Raw genomic sequence first — 24,952 nt, forward strand, 5'->3', positions numbered from 1 at the left:
TTCACTAAAAATTCAAGGGTGAGGATAATAAAAAAAAAAAAAAAAGGAACAATAAATGTTAGGCCACTTTAAGTAATTGTGAAGGTTAAAGGGGTACTCCGATGGGAAACAAATGTTTTCAAATCAACTGATGCCTCCTAAAAGATAAACAGATTTGTAAATGACTTCATTTATAAATCTTAATCCTTTCAGTACTTATCAGCTGTTGTATGCTCCAGAGGAAGTTGTGTAGTTCTTTCCAGTCTGACCACAGTGCTCTCTGCTGCTACTTCTGTCCATGTCAGGAACTGTCCAGAGTAGAAGCAATTCCCTATAGTAAACCTCTCCTGCTCTGGATAGTTCCTGACACAGACAGAGGAAGCGGCAGAGAGCACTGTGGTCAGACTGGAATGAACTACACAACTTCCTCTGGAGCATACAACAGCTGATAAGTACTGGAAGGATTAAGATTTTCATATAGAAGTAATTTACATATCTGTATAACTTTCTGGCACCAGTTGATTTGAAAAAATTTTTTTTCCCACTGGAGTATACCTTGAAAGAAAAGTGACAAATTCTCATACCCAGTGGCTGATTTGGCTGGTGCAACCCCTCGAGGCACACAGGAGCTGCCCAAGTGTCCTTCAAAAACACATCACTAGAAGACTTTCATATGAATACAGTGATCCCTCAACTTACAATGGCCTCAACATACAATATTTTCAACATACAATGATCTTTTCTGGACCATTGTAACTTGAAACCAGACTCAACATACAATGCACAGACAGTCCAGATCTGTGAAACGTGTCAATGGCCGGAAGAACCGACCAATCAGAATGGACATTCACTGGTAAAACCCCTGTATTACTGAAGTGTATGCACTGAATTCCTGTCTGGTAGCGCCCCCTACAGTACTGGGGGGTATTACATGTTCCATACTACTGTTTACCTGTCCCAGGGTTAGCTGCTTCTTTGGACACCAGGTGAGGGCGGCTCCATGTTCCTTTTTTAGAACCTTGTGTACTGTACAGGACCCTGAAGAAGCTCCCGTCCTCTACATAGACCAGTGTTTGCCAACGAGGGTGCCTACAGCTGTTGCAAAACTACAACTCCCAGCATGCCCGGACAGCCAAAGGCTGTCCGGGCATGCTGGGAGTTGTAGTTTTGCAACCGCTGGAGGCACCCTGGTTGGAAAAACACTGACATAGACAGTGATTACAGCTCCCAGCAGATCTTTCTTACTTTTATATATAAGGATTTGCTTTATCTATATTAGTTATCTACTTATTTTTCTTTAATCCTCACTTTTTTCTATTTTTGGATGACATTTTGGTGGCTTCAGAACCAATTACCAGGTTTCCATAGAGTTATGGTCTCAACGTACAATGGTTTCAACATACAATGGTTGTCCTGGAACCGATTAATATTGTAACTTGAGGGACCACTGTATTTAGTTATTGTTAGTTATGGAGGGTCCCTACAGTTGCTGCGAGCAGAGTAGTAAAGGTTTATGCTAGTTTAAGTATTGTTGGCCATTCTGATGTTACATTGCACACTCCTAAGTCTGTTAGATCATTTACTATTGTCTTTTTTTTGTCTCTGTTCCCCACCTACAGCTGAAAGAAGTGTTTGCATTGACGGAACCTCAGGAAAGCCGAAGATGGCTGCCAAACGGAAAGGCGGCCTGAAACTAAATGCTATCTGTGCCAAACTGAGCCGGCAAGTTGTATCAGAACAGGGATCAGAGACAAGAGATGCTGAAGCTGGGCCTCTAGAAAACAACAAAAAAAACGGGGAACAAAAACAAATAGTGGATCCCACTGAAGGCCCTGGTATTGATCAACGAAGTGCTGAGGAAGATAAGCGACGAAGGGAGGTGATCGAAAAATGGGTCAATGGGGAATACACAGATGAACCCACTGAAAGGACGATCAAAAAATTAGGACTGCCCGAACTTCCCCCTGAGGGGGTCTATATGGTACAGCCTAAGGGGTGCAGTGATGAAGAAGACAACACTGAGGAGTCCAGAGCCTCCCAAGGTAATAGATTCTTGGAAGAAAAAGAATCAGAAAGGACAGTCTCTAAGGATGCAGAAGCACCTACAAAACCAACCTCAGGAGCACCCTCAGGTAAGTGATACTATAACGCCATGATACAACAGCAGAGTGTTTTCCTAACCAGTGTGCCATATATATATATATATATGCTCAATGAAGGCCAATAAAAGTAATCGGATATCCTATAATCCCAGCATTTAAATATTCTGCATTGTACTTTTACTGACATTTAAAAAAAACAAAAATTAATGTTCCTTTAATTTTGTGAACTGCTAAGAGAGAATATCAATGCACATAAATAATGGGCTTAGTGTAAAATAGAGAGGCAAACTATAAGGAAAACTCTGGACCTACTCCGTTACAACATTTAGGCAGCCAACATTTATATTACGCACAAATGTTATATAAAAAAAAAAAAGTTTGACCACGTTCATATTAAGCTAAAAACTGAATGCATACACGATCAGTAAAAAAAAAGAGTCCTCTGTATCGTACGTCTGTTAACCCATCCTTCGGCTATCAAAAAGGGTCTCTAATAGTGCCCCCTGGTTTTACTGACCATGAAGCACTTGTTCTTCAATGTGACACAGACACACAGACAGGAGCGGACTTGTAATCCCGCTCTATATATCTTTGTGTGAGTGTTTAGGCGGTCAGACTGTTGGCTCGGCTGTCTGCCGGTTGGCTGCGAGTGGCAGTGCTCGGCTCATAATTATGCATGAAGATATAAACAGAGCTGTTTAATTATCCTTCACCACATCAGTGACAAAGTAATTAACAAACATTGTGAGATCAATGGGAAGATGTGTGACCTTCAACAGACGCCCATAGGAAAGCATTTCCCTCCATGGGACAAGGTGACTCCGCTCATTGTGTGCACAGATAGTGCCATAAACACACAGGAGTACAGTACACGCAGCCACTTCTACTGAGATCTTGGATCAGGAAAGATTCCTACGTCTTTAGTGTTTTCTTTCCAAATATAGACAGCAAGTGCTATTTTTATCTCTGAGTTCTGTGTCCCTTGACATCTAACCAGGGGACACCAGGATGAGCTTTCTCTGCACTATATGCAAACACAGAGGTCTACTTCTCCATTAATTGCTTTTAAACCACAGATATTTCTCACAATGCTCGGCCAATATAATAAATACACAGATCCGTTTCCTCGCCTGTCAGTGAATAGTAGTAATCAGTTTTGTTAATAATATTGCTTATCGGCCCACAACTACATCTATAATAGTCATGAACTGAATATGCATAGTGACTATGTGGCAGAAATCCGAGGCCTACTACTGACCGGCACCAGAATTTGTGGCTTTTCCACTGCAGAATCCACAATAATAATAAACACGCTAATTTTCTCACAGAATGGCCCTTATTTACCAAGAGTGTTGTGTAGTTTTCTTTTTGGGTTTTAATTCCCTACAATTTATTTTCCACGGTATTTACTAAGGTTTCCCTACATTTTCCACTTTCCCTACACTTTGCTTTTTTTTTTTACACATGTTCTGATCTGTCGGGTTTTCCTCAGCTCCAATCCACCACATTTTATGTGGAAACCTTAGTAAATATGTTGGGTTTTTGTGAAAATGTCGGGAACACGTCCCTTTTCTGATACCACGCCCCCTTTTCCCGGCGGCCATGCCCCCTTTGTCGGGTTTTCTTAGCAAAATGGAGAGTTAGTCGGGTTTTTTTCAATTCTGGCGCACAATCTGGTGCAGACAGAATTTCTGGCGCAATGCGACAGAATCTGGCGCACAACCCGACAAAACATGTCGGGTTTGCAATAGTAAATGAGGGCCAATGTGTGTGTGTGTCTTCCATTGCAGCAAAAATCTGCATATTTTTTTTTACCAGAGCATGTGAATAGGGTAGAAAATAAATAAATATATATATATATATATATATATATATATATATATATATATATATTATAGAAAAATATAAAATACTTTTAATACATAGCAGCAAGATATTCCACAGCACTTTCAATTTCAGAGGATGAATGCACAAACAAAATAAGTCATTAGATAGGAACAAACAAAGCAAGCGAGGCCCTGCTCACAAAAGCTTGCAATCTTTACAGAGAATACAATACAGTGGGTTATTATGCACGTGAACAATAACCAGCGCGCATGGTGCAAACAAGGCAAAATTATTTTGAAAATGTGCGCTGCGCCACAACAAAATTGGCGCAGTCCACACACCGAAGAGGCAACTTCAGCTTTGAATATCTCCCCCTATGTGTAAAAATGTCTGCAAAACGAAGGACCAGCCTATAGTCATGGCAGAATTGATGGGGGGGGGTACATTACCCCTACTATTTCAACACGAATACCAACCCCATACTGAGCATGCTCCATCTTCTCAGGCTGAATTTACACAAGACAGATTTGTTGCAGACATTTTTGCAACTGTTCCATTTATCTGAGATATCCCCATTAAAGGGGTACTCCACTGCCCCAGCGTCCAGAACGTTTAGTTCCGAATGCTGGATACGGGGGTCGTGAAGTCACACCACACCCCCTCAATGCAAGTCTATGGGAGGGGGCGTGACGTACGTCACGCCCCCTCCCATAGACTTGCATTGAGGGGGTGTGGTGTGACGTCACGACCCCCGCAGCCCGTATCCAGCATTCGGAACTAAATGTTTCGGACCCTGGAGGCAGTGGAGTACCCCTTTAAGAAGAATGGGACTGATTTTCATTTGCAGAAATTTCTGCAATGAATTTGCCTTCTGTGAATTCCTCCTAAAACTTTATTTTCTTTCAAAGAACTTGGACTTTGATTTGCTTGCCGATAAATTGTTTGTTAATATTTAATAAAAAGCTGCTAACATCTTACAAGACACATACAAGACAAAACAGATTTACTAATTATTCTTTAAAAAAAAAAAAAAAAAAAAAAAAAAAAAAGTTTGTAAGGTTTAGAGAAAATAGAATGACACAGGATAAATCATTCTTAAAGGGGTACTCCAGTGGAAAACTTTTTTTTTTAAATCAACTGGTGCCAGAAAGTTAAACAGATTTGTAAATTACTTCTAATAAAAAACCTTAATCCTTCTAGTACTTATTAGCTGCTGAATACTACAGAGGAAATTCTTTTCTTTTTGAAACAAAGAGCTCTCTGCTGACATCACGAGCACGGTGCTCTCTGCTGACATCTCTGTCCATTTTAGGAACTGTCCAGAGGAGCATATGTTTGCTATGGGGATTTTTCTCCTACTCTGGACAGTTCCTAAAATGGATAGAGATGTCAGCAGAGAGCACTGTGCTCGTGATGTCAGCAGAGAGCTCTGTGTTCCAAAAAGAAAAGAATTTCCTCTGTAGTATTCAGCAGCTAATAAGTACTGGAAGGATTAAGATTTTTTTTTAATAGAAGTAAATTACAAATCTGTTTAACTTTCTGGCACCAGTTGATTTAAAAAAAAAATAAAAAAAAATTCCACCGAAGTACCCCTTTAACACTATTTGAATGAATGTCTAGGATCCAGCTTGGACAAGCTAAGTAATTTAGATTCTTCTGCATTTTTTATTTTGTCATAGGTTTAAATTTTTTCTGATTTCATGTATTTTACTGCTAAAAAAAAAAAAGTGTAAAAATAAACGCATACTTGCAATGATGACATTTAGTACAGAATCAATGTTCAGTTGCATATTACTTAGCGTATATATATATATATTAGAAATTTCCATACATTTTGACAGATAGGACTTGGCTCCCCTTCCAGTAAAATGATTCTCTTTCCTATTAGGCCAAGATGGGAGAGCAGAGACATTTATGAAAACTTTGTTTAATGTACTGAAAAGCCATCACAGAGAACATTCAGGGAATTGATTTTCTTGCCATTGATGAACTCCTTTTTATTTTACCAGTATTAATTACTTTTTTTTTTTTTTTTTTTAAGAAATTAATTTAAAAGTCATAAAACCTAGCGAGTGAGCCAGATGTGTGTTCTAGGCAAAGATAGACCAGGCTGTGTTCTCTGTGAATCTGAACATTTCAATTTTTATTCATACAGGAGAAGCATCCACGTTGCGAGATTATGCCGCCAACACTATGAGTGAATTTCTGGGGATGTTTGGGTATGCTCAACCCAATGTGAGAGATGAGCTTGCAAAGAAGATTAGCTTTGAGAAGATCAATGCTGCTACCTCAGAGCAAACCTCTGCTGAAGACCCCCTCAGCAAAAGAGCCAGGTTCTCCAAATACGAGGAGTACATCAGAAAGTTGAAAGCTGGAGAGAACCTATCTTGGCCTGCCCATATTGCAAAAGCTGAGGAACTCAACTCCAAAACTGTACAAAGCAAAGAGAGCGCAACGACTTTGCAGCCAACACCACAGCCCCTAACTAGCAGAGGTCCAGGACATGAGGCAATCGTTCTGCAAGAACCCAAAACTACCGTTTTGCCTCTGACGACAGCCGGCAGCTCTCAAATGCAAGGCCTTATGTCTCGATCGTCAAAATATGACTTTTTTATTCAGAAATTAAAAACTGGAGAGTCTCTGCGGCCGCAAAATGGAAATACTTACAAAAAACCCTCCAAATATGACCTGGAGAATGTCAAGTATCTTCATCTTTTTAAGCCTGGTGAAGGGAACCAAGACATGGGCGGATCTATTGCTTTTAAAACAGGAAAAGTTGGGCGTCCTTCTAAGTACGATGTGCGTAATATCCAAAAACTCACTCCACTGAAAGCTGCAGCAGTTGTCCCCAGTATATCCCCTGCTCCTCTCACAAGCACTCCCACCACCCCTGTGCCAGCATCTGAACAACCAGTCACATTGCCTTTCAACACTCCAGAGTATCTAAAGTCAACTTTTTCAAAGACAGACTCCATCACTACAGGGACAGTCTCCACTGTGAAGTAAGTACCTAGTCTTGTAGCCACATTCCAAAAGGGTGTACACTGCTCATGTAGCTAAGCTGCTGATGATATTAAAGGGGTATTCCAGGAAAATAAATTTATATATATATATCTCAACTGGCTCAAGAAAGTTAAACAGATTTGTAAATTACTTCTATTAAAAAATCTTAATCCTTTCAATAATTATCAGCTGCTGAAGTTGAGTTGTTGTTTTCCGTCTGGCAACAGTGCTCTCTGCTGACATCTCTGCTTGTCTCGGGAACTGCACAGAGTAGAAGAGGTTTGCTATGGGGATTTGCTTCTAAACTGGGTGGTTCCCGAGACACGTGTCATCAGAGAGCACTTAGACAGAAAAGAACAACTCAACTTCAGAAGCTCATAAGTACTGAAAGGATCAAGATTTTTTAATAGAAGTAATTTACAAATCTGTTTAACTTTCTGGGGCCAGTTGATATATAAAAAAAGGTTTTTTTTCCCTGGATAACCCCTTTTATAGTTCTCAACTTAAAGGGGTACTCCGGCCCTGAGACATCTTATCCAAAGGATAGAGGATAAGATGTCTCACCGCGGGGGTCCTGCCGCTGGGGACCCCTGCAATCTTGTATTTGCCACCCACCTGTTTGAGCTGCACGCCGCGGCGTGCAGCTCAAACACGTGGGTGGCAAATACAAGATTGCGGGGGTCCCCAGCAGAGGGACATCTTATCCCCTATCCTTTGGATAGGGGATAAGATGTCTCAGGGCCGGAGTACCCATTTAAAATGTCATATTATGGAAAGGAGAGGAGTAAGAAGGAAAGGAACCTAAAAGTAATGGCTTGTTATTGTTTATTGTGAAGCTTGTATGAAGGTGGGAATGGTGGGTGATCACTAGTTTTCCCTAAGGATGATATAGAGTACATAGGAACACTAGAGATAAGGTTAAACGGATGAGTGGGGATGCCTGTTGCAGCAAAGAGGGAGGGGGTTGTCTAAAGTATGGTCATAAAGGGTTAAAAGTAATTTGGGTGTGGATTACTAATATCCAGATCCGGGAGTGTGGCATGAGACGGAGCTGGATAGGGAGCTAAGTGGACTCTAACCAGCTCTGGCCTCTCTTTCTCACCAGGAATGGACTGCCCCCAGACAAGCCCCCTGAAGATGTAAATATATACCAGAAATACATTTCCAGGTAGGAGTGGTTTGTATGGAGATGAGACTGTTTCTGTCTGTAGGACCATATAACATAAGCCCATGTGTCAGTTTTCACCAGCATCTAAGGCTGCATTCACATCTCGTTTTGTACATACAGGTGCCTGATCCGGCTAGGGGAGTTGAAAACCGGGCGCTCCCGTACCCCAGCCGGATCACCCCTAGTAAGTCCATTTACTTTAATGAGCCGGCCGGAGTCAAACGGTGACTACGGTCGGCTCAGTTTTTACCCGTATGCAGTTTTGGACCGGACCTAAAACCATAGTATACTACGGTTTGAGGTCCGGTCAGGAAACCACATACGGGTCAAAACTGAGCCTACCGGAGTCACCGTTTGACTCCAGTCGGCTCATTAAAGTAAATGGACTTACTACGGGCTGATCCGGCTGGGGTACAGGAGCGCTTGGTTTTCCCCTCCCCCAGCCGGATCAGACACCCGTATGTACAAAACGAGATGTGAATGCAGCCTAATGTAAACTGCTGGAGTTAGCCAAACACCATACCCAGAATATTTCTTCTCTGTGTGTGTATGCACGTGTGCATCCTCTGCTGTGACATTTCCATAAAAAATATACATTATTACAAAAGGTAGCGCAATTAGCTATTATTTAACTGATAATGATTGGTGCCTTATCGTAAAATAGTTTCACTATGTCAGATACATTGCATCTTTTCACTGGTAGTATTGATTTCTTTGTAGATTTTCGGGCAGCCAACACTGCGGTCATATTCACTGTGCATATCAGTACCGGGAGCACTACCACTGCCTGGACCCTGAGTGTAACTACCAGGTAACATCACCCCGACATTGCCTCTGCCCATCAGTTAGTATGTAAGGTACACGTAGTGAGGCAATAGCCGTACATAAGTGTGACTATTTCCTGTATCTGTTCTCTGCTCAGAGATTTACCAGTAAGCAAGATGTTATTCGTCATTACAACATGCACAAGAAACGAGACAACTCTCTGCAACACGGATTCATGCGTTTCAGTCCTTTAGATGACTGCAGTGTTTACTATCATGGCTGCCATTTAAATGGCAAAAGCACACACTACCACTGCATGCAGGTAAGTCTCAGTAAGAATGGCCAACCTACTACATAGTAAACCTTGAAATTATTCACCGGATATGGCATAAGAGTCAGATTGCGGGAGGGGGGGGGGGGGAGGGGGGAGCATGACCATTGGGACCTACAACTGCCCGATCCCTCCCCAACTGCGATCTCCAAAACAGGGCACCAGCAGATTTATAGGTGCGGATCAGCTTTTAGAATTGACAGTCTAAGAATACACCAGATTTATTAAAGTGGCTCACACTGTCACATTCTTAGACTGTCTAGTCTAAGTTTAGACCAACTATTAATTGTCTTACACTGCTCCACAATTCTGGTGATCTTAAGCCATACCCCTTTTGTTGTACATGGCAGAAAAGTATCTAAAAAGCGCCTTAAATGTGGCACAAGTCAGGTAAGGCTGGGTTCACACCACGTTTTTTTCCCTTACGGGAGCGCATACAGCAGGGAGGAGCTAAAACCTTGCGCTCCCGTATGTAATTCATTTCAATGAGCCGGCCGGAGTGAAACGTTCGGTCCGGTCGGCTCATTTTTGCGCCATATGCGCTTTTACAACCGGAACTAAAACCGTGGTAGACCACGGTTTTAGGTGCGGGGAAAAAGCGCATACGGGGCATAAATGAGCCGACCGGACCGAACGTTTCACTCCGGCCGGCTCATTGAAATGAATTACATATGGGAGCACATAGAAAGGCATACGGGAGCGCGAGGTTTTAGCTCCCGTACGGGAGAAAACGTGATGTGAACCCAGCCCTTAGACAGTTTTTTTCTGGCACAAATAATGCCAGGATTCTAGTGCATTTGCAATAATGTTCTTAAGAAAACTGCAGAACTTAAAGGGGTACTCTTAAAGGGGTTAAATCTTAACCTTTCCAGTACTCATCAGCTGCTGTATGCTCCAGAGGAAGTTGTGTAGTTCTTTCCAGTCTGACCACAGTGCTCTCTGCTGCCACCTCTGTCCGTGTCAGGAACTGTCCAGAGCTTTCTATGGGGATTGGCTTCTGCTCTGGACAGTCCCTAAGATGGACAGAGGTGGCAGCAGAGAGCACTATGGTCAGACTGGAAAGAACTTCACAACTTCCTCTGGAGCATACAGCAGCTGATAAGTACTGAAACGGTTGAGATTTTTAAATAGTAATCTTCAAATCTGTTTAACTTTCTGGTGCCAGTTCATTTGTTTTCTACCGGAGTATTTATGATTAATTTAATGATTAATGATTCATTTTTAATTTATATAAAACTGGAACTCCCCTTTTAATAACATGGATATTGGCCAAAGTATATTTGGCATTCAAAAATTAACATTTTTGCGCAACAACTTTTTGTTGCATGCATCAATTAGCTTGTGACAATTCTTTTTCCACTCTTCAGACTGCTGTTAGTGACAGCTATCAGAGAGAAAAGTCAACCTAAAATAAAATATGAAAAGATTTAACAAATTGTTAAAATATCCAGATCTTACCACAGCTGTATGTAGAGTGGAGTGAGGATATATATATATATATATATATATATATATATATATATATATATATATGCCAGCACCCAGCTTTATTATACAGTATACAAATACACCCCACCCAGACCCGTGATACTACTGAGGTAACACCCTACTCCTTGATGCTGTATGCAGGTTGTATCTAGCCCAAATACACAGACAACACCCTCTCATATTCTGCACAAAGGTGACATTTTAATATACCCCTCTTTCTCCTCATAGAAGAATGAATGAATATATATATATATATATATATATATATATATATATATATATATATATACACAATTCTGAATGCTAAAATGCAACAAAAACCAAATTATTGAAAAATCTATATAATTATTAAATGTGTTTCCCAGGAATACTTTTTTGTTAAATGCCTTCTTTTGCACTGAAAGTAAAAAGCCCACGTCCACCAGTCCCCATGCACAGTAGTCTTCTTCATCCTTCCAATGGCAGTTCTTGCCCACTCAGCCAATACCTGGGCTAAGTGGGGGTTTCCTGCCCACACAAAACGTCTTGGAAAGGAGGAAGAGGAGGGCCACAGCAGGGACAAAAAGACTTAACAGCAGTGCAAGGGAAGCCAGGGAGGAAAGTATGCAGGCTTTTTTAGTGCACAGGGAAGGCATGTAACAAAAAAAGAATTTTTCCCTACAAAATTCTTTTAAATATCAAGTCAGGGTGTGTGTAGTTGAACATATACAGCATACTGGGAACACCCCAACATAAAGTTAAAGGTATCCATAGGCCTCCATACTTTTAATGAAGCCTTTTTTCGAGGCAGTATACATTGGCATATATATATACTTTTGATTTTGCTGGATATTTTTTGTTTTCAGGATATTTACTAGATACATGATATATTGTAGTGATACTATAATGGCTTTTCCCCACATCCTCAGTTAGTTTCCTTATACCTCTGTGTAAATTTTGGGGTATCTGCCCAGTGCTGCTGGTTTCTAAATTTAAAGGTGTGAAGAGCTGAAGCAACAAGATTTGTGTAGGACACACTTTGGTTATGTCCATAATTGGTGTGGATAAATTTCAGGTCCTTGTTTATATAAAGCCCACATTTTTCAAGCTTTAGAACCTAGTGCCACATTGCAAATTATTCCTCTGTAGCTTTTTGTTTAATTCTTTTTTTTCTTTTCTGATCCCATGGTGGGGTTCTGCTTTTTTTCAAGGTGTCAACAGTGAGTATGCTTTTGTACAGCAAACAGCTGGAGATTTTTTTTTTCGTTTTGGGTATTTGTCAGAGGGTTTTGTTATTGTCTGTTCTCGTCAACCTGCTAGCAGGACAGAAGTGAATAGGGAAAGGCACGGGAGGCACTTTTATTTTTTTTTTCCCCTTTCACTTGTGAGATGGTGCAGACCCTGGCACTTGGCTCTTGCTTTCCCCACTCAGCTGCCGCATTTACAGATTCCGCACTTTTTTTTTACTCAATATGGCAAAGTTGCCCGGTTTGCCTGGAGACAGATGCCAGAGAGAAGACAAGTTGAACATTCCATTAGTGACGTGATGACTTTGAGCTTGGACTTACAGGATTCAAATACAGTTTCAGCTGCGGTTTTGTGGACCCTCGCTAATAATATCTTGTCCTTTTCTTCTCCCTTTACCTAATATAGTGATATTTTGTATGCAAAAGAAAATAAGTGTAAAAGTTTACATGCGTGCTTCTCCAGTAGTTGTGGACTGAATATATCACACACATATGCGCACACTGAAGCAATACAGTGCTTGGCATCAAATCTATGCTTCATTGTTTTGAGCAGTCTTGTTTTTGTATTCATAACATGAACCATTTGGCATTAAGGTGACCTGCTCTATTTCCCAGGTGGGATGTAACAAAGTGTACACAAGCACCTCAGATGTGATGACACATGAAAACTTCCATAAGAAGAACACTCAGCTGATTAATGATGGCTTTCAGCGCTTCCGAGCCACTGAAGATTGTGGCACAGTGGAATGCCAGTTCTATGGGCAGAAAACCACCCATTTTCATTGCAGGTAAGCTGTATACAGAATTGGGAGATGAGCTTAAAGGGGTACTCCGCTGCTCAGTGTTTGGAACAAACTGTTCCGAACGCTGGGGCCAGCAGCCTGTGATGTCATAGACCCCCCCCCCCCCAAAAATGCAAGTCTATGGGAGGGGGCACGACAGCATGAGGGGGCGGGGCTATAATGTCACGAGCTCCCGGCTCCAGAATTCGGAACAATTTGTTCCTAACGCTGAGCAGCGGAGTACCCCTTTAAGAAGTACCATTATCATCATGAACTGTCTGTGTTGGTTCTCTATGTAGATATAGGTTCATTATTTTTCAATCACTGAATTGGTCTAGTGCTTTTATAAAAAAAAAAAATAAAAAAAACAAGTTAAAAAAAAAAAAACAATGACTAAAATGCTTTTCATTTGTTTGCAGACGTCCAGGATGCAGCTTTACATTTAAGAATAAGTGTGACATAGAGAAGCACAAAAGCTACCATATAAAAGATGATGCATATGCAAAAGATGGATTCAAGAAATTTTACAAATACGAGGAATGCAAATATGAGGGGTGTGTGTACAGCAAGGCTACCAACCACTTTCACTGTATACGCACTGGATGTGGCTTCACATTCACCTCCACCAGCCAGATGACCTCACATAAACGCAAACATGAGAGGCGACACATCCGTAGCTCAGGGGTGCTCGGGCTCTCGTCTTCCCTCATGGGAGGAAAGGACAATGACCTGGAAGAGTCCAGCAATGATGATCTCATTGACTTCTCTGCTATGAGTAGCAAGAACTCTAGTCTGAGTGCCTCCCCTACGAGCCAGCAGTCTTCCATATCCCTAGTCCCAACTGTGTCTGAAGCACCTTCACCACAAACTCATAAATCCACCAGCACCATTCCACCGACAACAAAGATCTCCACTCTTCTTTCCCAGTCATTACCTACGAATATGCCCCTGGCTTTAGCCCTTTCTAGCGCAGCACTTCCTGCTGGTACTGGGCCATACTTTCCTATCATGAGTGGCCGTGGAAGCACCACTTTACCTCTGAGTGCAAGTAATATAATGCCTGTGGCTGCTCCAGATGTTTCTCCACAGTCTGCTTCTGGGGCCAGCGATCAAAACAGCACTTCCCCAGCTGCTACATCCATTATGGAGAAGATTTCTGCTAGTAAGGGTCTAATCTCCCCAATGATGGCGCGTTTGGCAGCAGCAGCACTCAAGCAGTCCCCCTCTCCTGAAGCAGGTGAGCTTCTCTTTCAGGATTACCTACACCACACGTTTTCCAAATAAAATACTGCGCAGGCAATATGTGCAATTTGTACTTTATAGCTTGTTTTCTTAAAGTATTCCACAATGATATTTGGGCTGTCTTCTCAATATGCGGCACACATGACCAACCTTAGATAATTGTATGTAATTACCTGTAGTGACTTCTCCTACATGGTCTTTACTTATTTTCTGAATTATATTTTGCAGTGGGCAATGGTCAACCATCAGGTCGCCTTAGCATCAAAACAGAAACTTCAGATGCAGAAGGAACACTACAGAACAGCTCTCAGGAGCACAGTCTAGACCTGAGTTTGAACAGGTAGGAAATGCTTCCTGGAATGTTATGATTTTTGTTATAATCTACAATCAAATGCGGAAAACAATGCAATTAGGTTTTCTAATTTTTCAACTTTATTATGGTTTTCAAAGACAACTTCCTCTATTTAAACACGTGTGTTCCTCTTATATAGTAATGAGCCCAACGGTCAAGACACAGTATGTGATCCACCGCTGTATCCCTCCTTTGGGAATAAGGTAATAGCATTTAATATCGGTGCCAGTTCTGCTGCTTCATGTACAGCCTTGCATAGAATTATTTTTATTTTTTTCTACAGATTTGGCTCACGGTTTTACATATTTTCTTTTGGCAGATCCAACACTCCAATGCAGGGAGCTCGCTAAGTCTAAAAGCAGACGCAGAGAGCAGCGATTCTGGAGCTGGGGAGTCAACGCATTATCTGGGCAAAGTAATGAAGGCCCTTGATCGTGAAAAGAATGCAGAGCCTTGGAAGACATACCTGCGCAGGTAACATGCAGATCTCAAGGACAAGCTGTATACAATTGGTAAATGTGTCTGTTTTATAGTAAAATTTCCTTGTGTATTATTAGATTCGATCCAGCAGATGTTTGTGACCATCAGTGTGATTTCCTGCATAAACTGCATTTTCACTGTATTGTGGAAGAATGTGGAGCTCTTTTCAGCACTCAGGATGGAGCCATAAAACATGCAAAGTAAGTGACTAAACTAAAGTAACATACCTACATGTTTTACGTAGAATGATTTTCTGCTCTATACCAGTGAAGCGTGCACTTTCTAATGTATATGTCTTATATGCAGCTTTCATTTTCGGACTGATGTAGGAACAAAAAGTGGCTCAGAAATCTCCTTTACAGGAGACTGTAAGGTATCCCCGATGTCTGCATCACCTCCTATACCTACAACTCTGACACCTGGATGTGAGGTTCCTGCTCCGTGCCTTGCTGCTGTCCCATCAACACCAACGCTACTAGCCTGGAAACAGCTGGCATCATCCATACCGCAAATCCCCCAAATACCAGCATCGGTTCCCAGTTTAGCCTCTTCTCCCATGGCCACGACTTCTCTTGAAAATGCTAAACCTCAAGTAAAGCCAGGATTCCTACAGTTTCATGAGAAGTGAGTTTAATAAAGCAGCAGCTTTTATGTTTATGTCAGAATTTGATGTTTTAATATATTGCAAAATCACATTTATGAAGGTCTGTGAATTCTATAGAGCACAGAAAACTGTTTTGTAACCACAGGAGGTTTGGCACAATGTTCTCTAGTGCATCAATGCTCAAAATGTTGTGATGGAAATTTACCGTGTCATGTATATCTGTTCACATATGAAGCATATATTAACAAACTCAACCTAAAACCTTGGGCTACAATAAAATTATAATAATCTTGTAAATACTTCCATTAAGCATTTATGCATTTTTTCTTTGGTTATCTGTTTTGCAGTGATCCCTGTCTGGCCACCGACTGCAAATATGCAAACAAATTTCATTTTCATTGTCTATTTGGAAACTGCAAGTATGTTTGTAAGACATCAGGGAAAGCAGAGTCACACTGCCTGGACCACATCAACCCCAACAACAGTCTAGTGAATGTGCGAGACCAGTTTGCATATTACTCCCTGCAGTGTCTGTGCCCTAACCAGGTATGTATATGACATGACTATGACAAGTTCCCAAACTATTAAACTTGACAAATTTTATCCCAGGACATAAAGTTATTTTGGAAGTTTAGTTGGTCTAATAAACCATTTGTTCTCTCCTGCTTTTCACTAACTTTAGCACTGTGAGTTCAGGATGCGTGGACACTACCACTGTTTGAGGCCCAGCTGTTACTTCGTCACGAACATAACCACTAAGCTTCCATGGCATGTGAAAAAACATGAGAAGGCAGAAAGAAGAGCAGCAAATGGCTTCAAATATTTTACTAAGAGAGAAGAATGTGGCAGAATGGGTATGTACAAACTAGGAGGGAACCAATGTCATTTTAGTGACATCAACAAACAGTTGCAACAACAGGCTGACTAATTTAAGGGGAAAAAGAAGGTTTATAGGCCATAAAAGAAGATGTTTAATGCTAATTATTAGAAGATACACTTACATTAACAAATGCAATCAGTTTTAGAAGATTTAGGAATCTATATGTGCTAAGCTAGGGACTCAAATTTCAACAGCAGTTTATGGTTGTTGTTAAAGAGGTCAAGGGAGATAAATGCCATGAGATAAAAGACCCATTACTCGCCTAATAATTTTGTCCTCCTGTTCACTGCTACATCCAAGTACACAGTTCTTAGTGGTTGGCAGGATTTTTTTAAATCTACAATCAGCTTGTTCAGTTCTTTCATATACCTTGAAAAAAATTATCTGCTACTGCAAGTACAGAGATCCCTCAACATACGATGGTAATTCGTTCTAAATGAACCATCATTAGTTGAAACCATCCTATGTTGAGGGATCCGTGCAATAATAATATAAAAAGATATACTCACGTGTCCCCGCCGCTCTGGACCATCACCGCTGCCCTGGATGTCGCTCTCCATCACTGTCGCCGCATCCCCGGGGTGTCCCCGCCGCTCTAGACCGTCACCGCTGCCCAGGATCGTCGCTCTTCATCGCCGTTATCACGTCGCTGCGCACGCTGCTCCTGTTGGATGACGGGACGGCATGCGTGGCGATGTGATGGAGAGTGACGGCCATGCAGGGGATCCTGAAGAGGACTGTCCGGAGCGCCGGGACAGGTGAGTGACACTCACCGCAGTACACAAGACACCTTAAAACGGCAGCAGCTGAAGCAGTCTGCGCTGCCGGATACCCATTTATGCTATGGCCACCGACATACAAAAGCATTGTATGTTGATGCTGCCTACAACATGCGATGGCCTCTGAGAGGCCATCGTATGTTGAAATGATCATATGGCGGGGCCATCGTATGTCAGGGGGTCACTGTATGTTACAAATTGTCTAAAAAGCTATTCAGAAAATGCATTAAAGCATCTCACCCCTTTGCTACAGGCAAATATTTTATAGAACTATGTTTTTGTCTGTCATTAAAAGCTCCATAACTACTGCAACAATCCTCTGACAACAAAACTTATTGTTTTAAAGTAACAGAAAAAGAACTGGGAAATATTAGTCACCATGTAGTCCCTCGTTTTTCTTGGTTTTCTTGCATAACTAAAACCTTTGCAAACAAACAAAACAGAAGACCTCACCCTGTTAACTCATAAAGTATTTATGTCCCAGGTTAATAGTGGCTTGCAGTAACCACGGTGATCAGTATCAACATACACGAGCCAGTCCCGTGTCCTCTTACAGATGTCAGGAGACGGTTCTTGCTCTTATTTGCTCACCTTTTGGAGTTACAGGTGCCAGGCCAGCTTACAAAGTCAGGCAGTGCTGTCATGGTGACTGCAAGTCCTCACCTGCCAAACCCTCCACCTGTTTGTTCCGGTTGCTAGAGAAGCAACGGTCAGAAAATTAGAAGAAAGAAAACATATTTTATCAATCTGAATCTGTGAAATACTAGGCAGGCAGAGCAGATTACAAAGAAAGTCAAATGAGTAAATATAGATACAAAGATTTTTCACACTGACCATGTTATTCTAATCTATGATATGATAACATTGAACATTTGTCCCCAGGATGTAAATACAATCAGGTGAATAGTCACTTCCACTGTATTCGGGAGGGCTGTCAGTTTTCATTCCTCCTTAAACACCAGATGACATCACATGCCCGCAAACACATGAGGAGAATGTTGGGAAAGAATTTTGACCGGGTACCTGGCCAGGTAAATCAATAGAAATATATTTAAGACATTAATTGCTATTGAACAATGCTGATAACCAAACAGATTGTAACCAGGTGCTGTTTTTTTTTAAGATGGTATCACATACTCCCATGGGTGGCAGCACAGCCCACAGTCCATCCTCTATAGAAAATCCTTCATTACAGAACACATCCCAAACTATGATGGACACAGAGACTGATGAGTGCATGGACTACACTGGTTTTGGAAGCCCCGGTGGGATGTCCTCAGAGTCCTCCAACCTTGATCGCAGCTGCTCCAGTACTCCAGTGGGCAATGAAAGTGCTGATGCAGGTAAGAGAGCTCAATTTTTAATCCTGTTATATTTAATCTACTTAGGTTAGATAACTTGTACGACTTCTCGAAAGTAACCAGGGCACATAATATAACAATTAACACGACATGAATTAAACATTTTTTCCTGTCGGTTTGTATTAACTAAAGTAATCACCCCCTCCATTTCAAGTTTCATCTATATGGTCAAGTTTTGTGAGTCTGGATGTCCCTTTTCTGTTTAGTGTTTCATTTCATCTCATCATTTTCTCTCTTCGGTTTCTTATTTGGTTCATTTTATTCTGTTTCTTTTTTCCTTTCTCTGTTCTGTTTTCCTGCTTCTTCACACTCTCCAGGCTGCCTGGTCCCTTCTGCTTCTGACGACGCTCTCACCCACAATGCACCTCCACCACCGGCTATGCCTCATGCTCCTTCCTTTCCGCCTGCCTTGGTTAGGCCTCCCCTCTCTTCCCTACCGTTCCTGCTCTCTCCATCCTGTGTCTCATACTCCTTGATCACTGCCAGCCTTGGGGTCAGCAGGGGCATTGTGGTGCCAACAAGCAGCGCTCCAACTTTTACACCAGTTATAGCTACTCCAGCTCCAGTCAAAAGCGATGTTCCACTAGTACAAGATGCAGCAGGTACCCTTAAGCTTTTTACAAAATGAAAAGTCAAAGAAATGTGCAGAAGTCCACCACCAGACAGTTACATAACATATCTATTTCAACATTTGAAAATTTCAACATGTCAATGTGAAATTGAACAATACTGCAGGTCTACAGGCGTTTCTTTAAAGCTTTAAATGTGTGTTTGGCCTGCAGCAGTTATCACTTATTCACTGGATAGGTGGTAAATGCTACATCAGTGGGAGTGTGACTGCTAAAACCTAACCAACAGCAAGAAGAGTGGACCTAAGACCACAGCGAATGTGAGTTTAAATGGAGCAGCAGAAAAGCATGGGTGCATGCTCAATAGCTATTCCATTCAGACTCCCGTTCGCTGTAGCCTTGGGGAAATAGTGTCCCCAATTCTGGATACTGGTGGGGTCCCAGCAGTCAGACCCCACTGATCTTAACATCCTGTGGATAGGTGATGTTCTCCATTTTGTATTATCACATTAAAAAAATCAAAAGATCAATACTTTTAAATATGACTAAGATCCATTTTTCGGACATACCTTGAACACTGCAAACTAATAAGGTATTTAAAAAAAAAAAAAAACACAATAGATATATACAAAATCAGCACTCAGAACATAACTAAACATCCACACACCTTTTTTGCATTGTGCTAAGAGACATTAGTCCATGTACAAAAACGAATGGCTCTTAACAACCAGTGCCCATAATTCATTTTTCCTGTGCAGTTTTAAAAATAAATTGTTGGCAGCCATTGGTAACAAGGTTAATTCTATGTTGAGTCACTAATTATGACTTGGCACCATTCCTAAAACTGGAACACACCAGTTTGTAAGGGTGAATTCACACCACTTTTTCTTTATACAGTCACCAGATCCGGGTGGGAATTGTCAAAACTGGGCACAGTCGGGCCACAAAACTGGATACAAGGCAAAAATGAGTCGGCTTATTCAAATGAATGAGATGTGAGCCGGATATGGCTGGGATACGGGAGTGCCCGGTTTTGACACTTCCCAGCCGGATCCGGTGATTGTTTAAAGAAAAAATGGTGTGAATGCACCCTTACTAGATTTTACGCAATGCTGCCCATGCCAGCCACTGCCACATTGACTTCTTAGCACATTACTAGCTATTCCCATGTTAGATCCTTATTAAAACATGAACACTACAAAATGCCTTTAGAGGCTTACTATTTCTACCGGAAACACTTTATTCTGAGATAAATATCCAACTTTCACATAACAAAGCCATTCTGCTTTGGTACTTCCCTCGGACTCAGGTTCCCAAAATTTGACACTAACCACTAAAATAGTTATTGGGATATAAAACCTTTTAAGATAAGCAAAAAATATTGCAATTGTATATGCAGTTAATATTAATAATTTTAATTGAAAATGTTGCTAAGAGTTTGCCATGTACATGATCAATGTGGTTACATACACTCATTCTTTAATTTAGTAGCTTTAGTTTATTGAGAAAGTGGTTGTCTGATCACTGTGATCCCTCCAACTATTACTCTGAAGCCATAACCCATATCTCCATTGGAGTCTACTAGCCAATCAAGCAAAGACCTGCATAAAAGCAGGGCCTTTTGTCTAAATATTACTTGAACTTTTACTGTTGTTTGCACATACCTTTTATATTTAAATTGGTTATGCAGGGACAGAAACACAGAGCTAACTTCTTCCAAAAACAACGCCGCCTCTGTCTTCAAGTTGTGTGTGGTATTGCAGCTCAGTTTTATTGAGGTGAATGGAGCCAAGTTGTAATACAACACACAACTTAAGGACAGGGGTTGTGATGTTTTTGGAAGAAATCGAAATATGTTCTATTTCAAGATATCCTCTTTAATATAAATATAGCCCTGAAGAAATTACACTCTGCTACAATGTAGCAGCAGAGTCTCACATAGCCTGTATAACAGTGTTTAATGCTGTTCCCTCAAAATAACCCATTTTCCCTCCCCAGTGCCATGTGACTTATTAGAGTCACAAGGTCTTAGTTGTGAAAGGGGAGGAGGTGTCTTAAATTTGGTGTTATCGCTCTCACGCTCTCTAATACTGGTCAATGGGGATTTATCATGGCACCTGATCGCAAAGAGTCGAAAAAAAAGAATTGTTGCTCTACATAAAGATGACCTAGGCTATACAAAGATTATTAAGACCCTGATACTGAGCTGCAGCACAGTGGGCAAGACCATACAGCGGTTTCACAGGACAGGTTTCACTCAGAACAGGCCTCGCCATGGTCGACCAAAGAGGTTGAGTTCACGTGCTCAGCATAATTTCCAGAGGTTGTCTTTGGGAAACATTGTCACTGTCTGGGCCTGAATGAGTGGCACTGGGGAGCTACAGGGAACCATGAATGTGACATACTGAAGCAGAGCATGACCCCCCCCCCCCCACCGGAGACTGGGCCGTAGGGCAGTATTCTAACATGATAATGACCCCAAACACACCTCCAAGACGACCACTGCCTTGCTAAAGAAGTTGAGGGTAAAGGTGATGGACTGGCCAAGTGGACTCTAGACCTAAACCTTATTAAGCATCTGTGGGGCATCCTCAAAAGGAATGTGGGGGAGTGGAAGAGGACTCGAGTGGCAACCTGTGATGCTCTGGTGAACTCCACACCCAAAAGGCTTAAGGCAGTGGCCTTACAAAATATTGACACTTTAGGCCCAATTTTGACATTTCCAATTAAGAGTGTACTTACATTTGTTACCAGATTTAGACATTAATAGCTGTGTAGTTATTATGAGGGGACACAATATAATACACTGTTATACAGGCTGTGATACAATGTGCTACATTGTAGCAGATTGTAATTTTTTTCAGTGTTGTCACATGAAAATATATAAAATATTAATAAAAATGTGATGGGTGTACACAATTATTTGAGATTTTAATCAAAGGAAGCAGTTGGTTGCAGTTATTGCTGCTAAAGATTATGCAACCAGTAATTAGGTATCAGGTTTAGGTTCTGCCTCCTATAAAATCTTTGTACCTGAAATAATTTTCCCAAGTTAAAACTTAAATGACAAACTACAGTGCTGCCCCTTTATACACAATTTTTTTCTTTTTTGTCTCCATAGGAAACACCATTACAATGCCAACAGCTTCTGGAGCCAAAAAACGATTCTGGATCATTGAGGATATGTCGCCTTTTGGCAAACGGCGGAAGACCGCTTCTTCACGCAAAATGCTGGATGAAGGGATGATGTTAGAAGGATTCAGACGCTATGACTTGTATGAAGATTGTAAGGATACGGCATGCCAGTTTTCCCTAAAGGTTACTCACTACCACTGTACCAGAGAAAACTGTGGCTACAAATTCTGTGGGCGAACCCACATGTATAAGCATGCACAGCACCATGACAGAGTGGACAACCTGGTTCTTGACGACTTCAAGCGTTTTAAATCCTCTCTCAGCTGCAGTTTCCCTGACTGCCAGTTCTCTGGCAATAGCACACATTTTCACTGCTTGCGCTGTGGCTTCCGCTGCACTGACAGCACGAAGGTGACTGCTCACCGTAAGCATCATGGAAAGCAGGATGTCATCAGTGCTGCAGGCTTCTGTCAGTTTAGTTCCAGTGTTGACTGTGAGGTGCCCGAATGCAAGTACAAGCTAAAGTGCTCACACTTTCATTGCACTTATCCCAGCTGCAAGCACACTGTAGTGGGAATGTCTCAAATGGACTCACATAAGCGTAAGCATGAGAAACAGGAAAGGGGGGAACTACCTTCAGTCTCTCCTGGGCTAGAGGGGTCGACTCAATGTAGTGTTGACTATGACCTCCAAAATCCACCAGTGAACTTGGACAGCTCCCTGAATTTGAGCACAGACACTCACAACTCCCTTCTCTTCCTGCAAAATGCTGCAGGGGTGGGCCTAAATGACTCTCTGGACCTTAGCAAGAAACCACAGGATAGGGCTGAAAGTGTCCTTAGGGAAAACACTCAGATGGCTAATTGTAGAGATGCTGATGATGACATGTCTCAGGATGAGGAAGACGAGGATGAAGAAGAGGAGGATGAAGAAATTAATGAAGATGAGGATGATGATGATGAGGAAGATCTGAACACAGATTCTGAGGATTCCTTGCCTGATGGTGAATGTTTATCAAGGAAAGACAACAAAGAAAGTGCTGGGGATTCCACTAACCACTGTGATACCTCCAAAACTCCACTGAACCTCCAAACATCCCCCTAACAATACTCAGAACTGAAGGTTTTATAAGTATCCCCTTTGAGGGCCTTACTCTACTCTCTTTACTCATAACCCCCTCCCGCCAAAAAAGGAAGAAAAAAAAAAAGTTTGCATAAAAGAGAAAAAAAAAAAAAAAAGACTCAAAGAACAAGTGAAGGAATATGAACCTTAACAAAAGCAGCTTCTGCAACACTGGACTCAATCAAGTCATCAGTTACATAGGACTAAAGGGGGCATTTCTGCTATTCTGGCCTCCTCCATTACAATCCACTCACACTGGTGCTTGAGAGCAAGTAGGACAAAGGACATGGATTTGACTCCTTGTGATATGAAGTCCTTGTATAAACCTCTTAAGGGTAGGAGGGGGTGAGGAGAAAAGAAAGTACTTTTACTCCTCTTTTATCATCAATAATAGGGGAGCTCTAATATGGTTATGGCAAGGGAGGAGGTCAGATGGGCTGGGTTGATGGGTATTTATTGACTAGCATTATTGGGTGCCCTGTGATGAGGCTCTCTCTTGTTCTTCCAGTTTCTCTCTGGGCTGTTCCCGGGAAGCTATTGTTTTATTTTATAAATATTTATATAGAATACTTTCCTCTGCACCAATTGCTCTGGTTTATTTATTTATTTTGGCATTGTTTTGGTATAAAGAAAATGGGACTTTTCTTATAAGAGCAGCCAGGAGAACCTCACATCCGTGGAGGAAGCCTTCTGCCCTATAGGACACACTGTTACTGCTTGTAAAAAGATTGGAAATATTAGTGTGAGGTAGATACGTTGAAAGAGGTAGGATTCCTGTAGCACATTCTGGAGAAAGCTCCATATCACTGCTCAGGGGCCAGCAAGGGCCACAACTCTAAAACAGAGTTTCACTGTTTAGCTCAGCTGTAGCGCCCTCTGACAGTAAATTCAGTGATCTCATTTTAGAAAACTTATCCTAAACGTCACAGTGAGGGTTCAGAGATTACACCACAGACCAAGCACAGGATGTCCTCTCTCTCAGGTAGGAAATTATTCAGTAATGAAACTCATTCAGTAGGGCAAGTGCAGATGGATTGTATTGAATAATAAAAAAAAAAAAAAAAAATTTCTTTGCACTTAAAAATCATTCTGCTTCCCTTTCCTTGTATCGGTCACTAGATGAGTTGTTTTTGGGCCCTTTTCCTGATTCAACAATGTTATCTGCAAAAGGATGCAGTGCTGAAGTGTTGAATCGATGAGGATCTCTGATCAAGATTGTGTTTATGAATCAGCCATCAGTGAGATGCATATATACATATATTAAAAAAAACACTACAGGCCTTCTCTCTCTAAGAGACACAGGTGATATGGGCCCTAACCACCTCATTGAATCCCTGATGGATTATTTGTACTCACCCTTAAAGCAGACAGCAAATTAGGTGGGGAAAGCCTCAAGTGTTTGCAACAAGCGGTGTTGGAGCAACATATTCATTCTGATTTAAAATAAATAAATAAATAGATAAATGAAAAAGTTGTACAGTATTTTTTTCTGTAAAGGTTATATATAGAACAAAAAGATAAAAAAAAAAATTCAAGTAAGCTTGCATATGGTGGCTGTTGGGTTATGAGCATCATCAGATGCCGACATCAGCTCCCAGCCTCTGCTCTAATGCCTCTTATTTTTTTTGGTTTTTAGCTTCTGATTTCTTGAAGTCTTTAAGTTTGACTTCACTTTAGCACTGAAAAGCGTGATTCCGACTTTTAACTTGAATTTTATAGAAAACAAAATAACAATGTTCAGATTAATATGGAGGATT

The 24,952-nt window shown here is 41.3% G+C and overlaps 1 protein-coding gene across 4 annotated transcripts in view; it reads left to right on the forward strand.

Moving 5' to 3' along the window:
* Positions 1–23,189, forward strand: part of CASZ1 (castor zinc finger 1) — a 308,192-nt gene extending 285,003 nt beyond the window's left edge. For 2 of the 4 annotated variants that reach the window (XM_056543806.1, XM_056543804.1), the window contains 18 exons: positions 1,599–2,111; positions 6,064–6,910; positions 8,017–8,079; positions 8,800–8,890; positions 9,002–9,166; positions 12,505–12,677; positions 13,091–13,908; positions 14,142–14,253; positions 14,405–14,468; positions 14,585–14,739; positions 14,823–14,945; positions 15,052–15,369; positions 15,697–15,895; positions 16,032–16,203; positions 17,891–18,039; positions 18,132–18,351; positions 18,687–18,971; positions 22,060–23,189. In XM_056543806.1, the coding sequence (XP_056399781.1) occupies positions 1,643–2,111; positions 6,064–6,910; positions 8,017–8,079; positions 8,800–8,890; positions 9,002–9,166; positions 12,505–12,677; positions 13,091–13,908; positions 14,142–14,253; positions 14,405–14,468; positions 14,585–14,739; positions 14,823–14,945; positions 15,052–15,369; positions 15,697–15,895; positions 16,032–16,203; positions 17,891–18,039; positions 18,132–18,351; positions 18,687–18,971; positions 22,060–23,177 (5,541 nt within the window). In that variant the 5' untranslated portion in view covers positions 1,599–1,642 and the 3' untranslated portion in view covers positions 23,178–23,189. The remainder of the gene's footprint in view (positions 1–1,598; positions 2,112–6,063; positions 6,911–8,016; positions 8,080–8,799; positions 8,891–9,001; positions 9,167–12,504; positions 12,678–13,090; positions 13,909–14,141; positions 14,254–14,404; positions 14,469–14,584; positions 14,740–14,822; positions 14,946–15,051; positions 15,370–15,696; positions 15,896–16,031; positions 16,204–17,890; positions 18,040–18,131; positions 18,352–18,686; positions 18,972–22,059) is intronic. The other 2 variants (XM_056543805.1, XM_056543807.1) reach the window with 2 other exon arrangements.
* Positions 23,190–24,952: the final 1,763 nt, after the last annotated feature.

The sequence above is a fragment of the Hyla sarda genome, chromosome 10, assembly GCF_029499605.1.
Source record: "Hyla sarda isolate aHylSar1 chromosome 10, aHylSar1.hap1, whole genome shotgun sequence".
NCBI classification, from domain to species: domain Eukaryota; kingdom Metazoa; phylum Chordata; class Amphibia; order Anura; family Hylidae; genus Hyla; species Hyla sarda.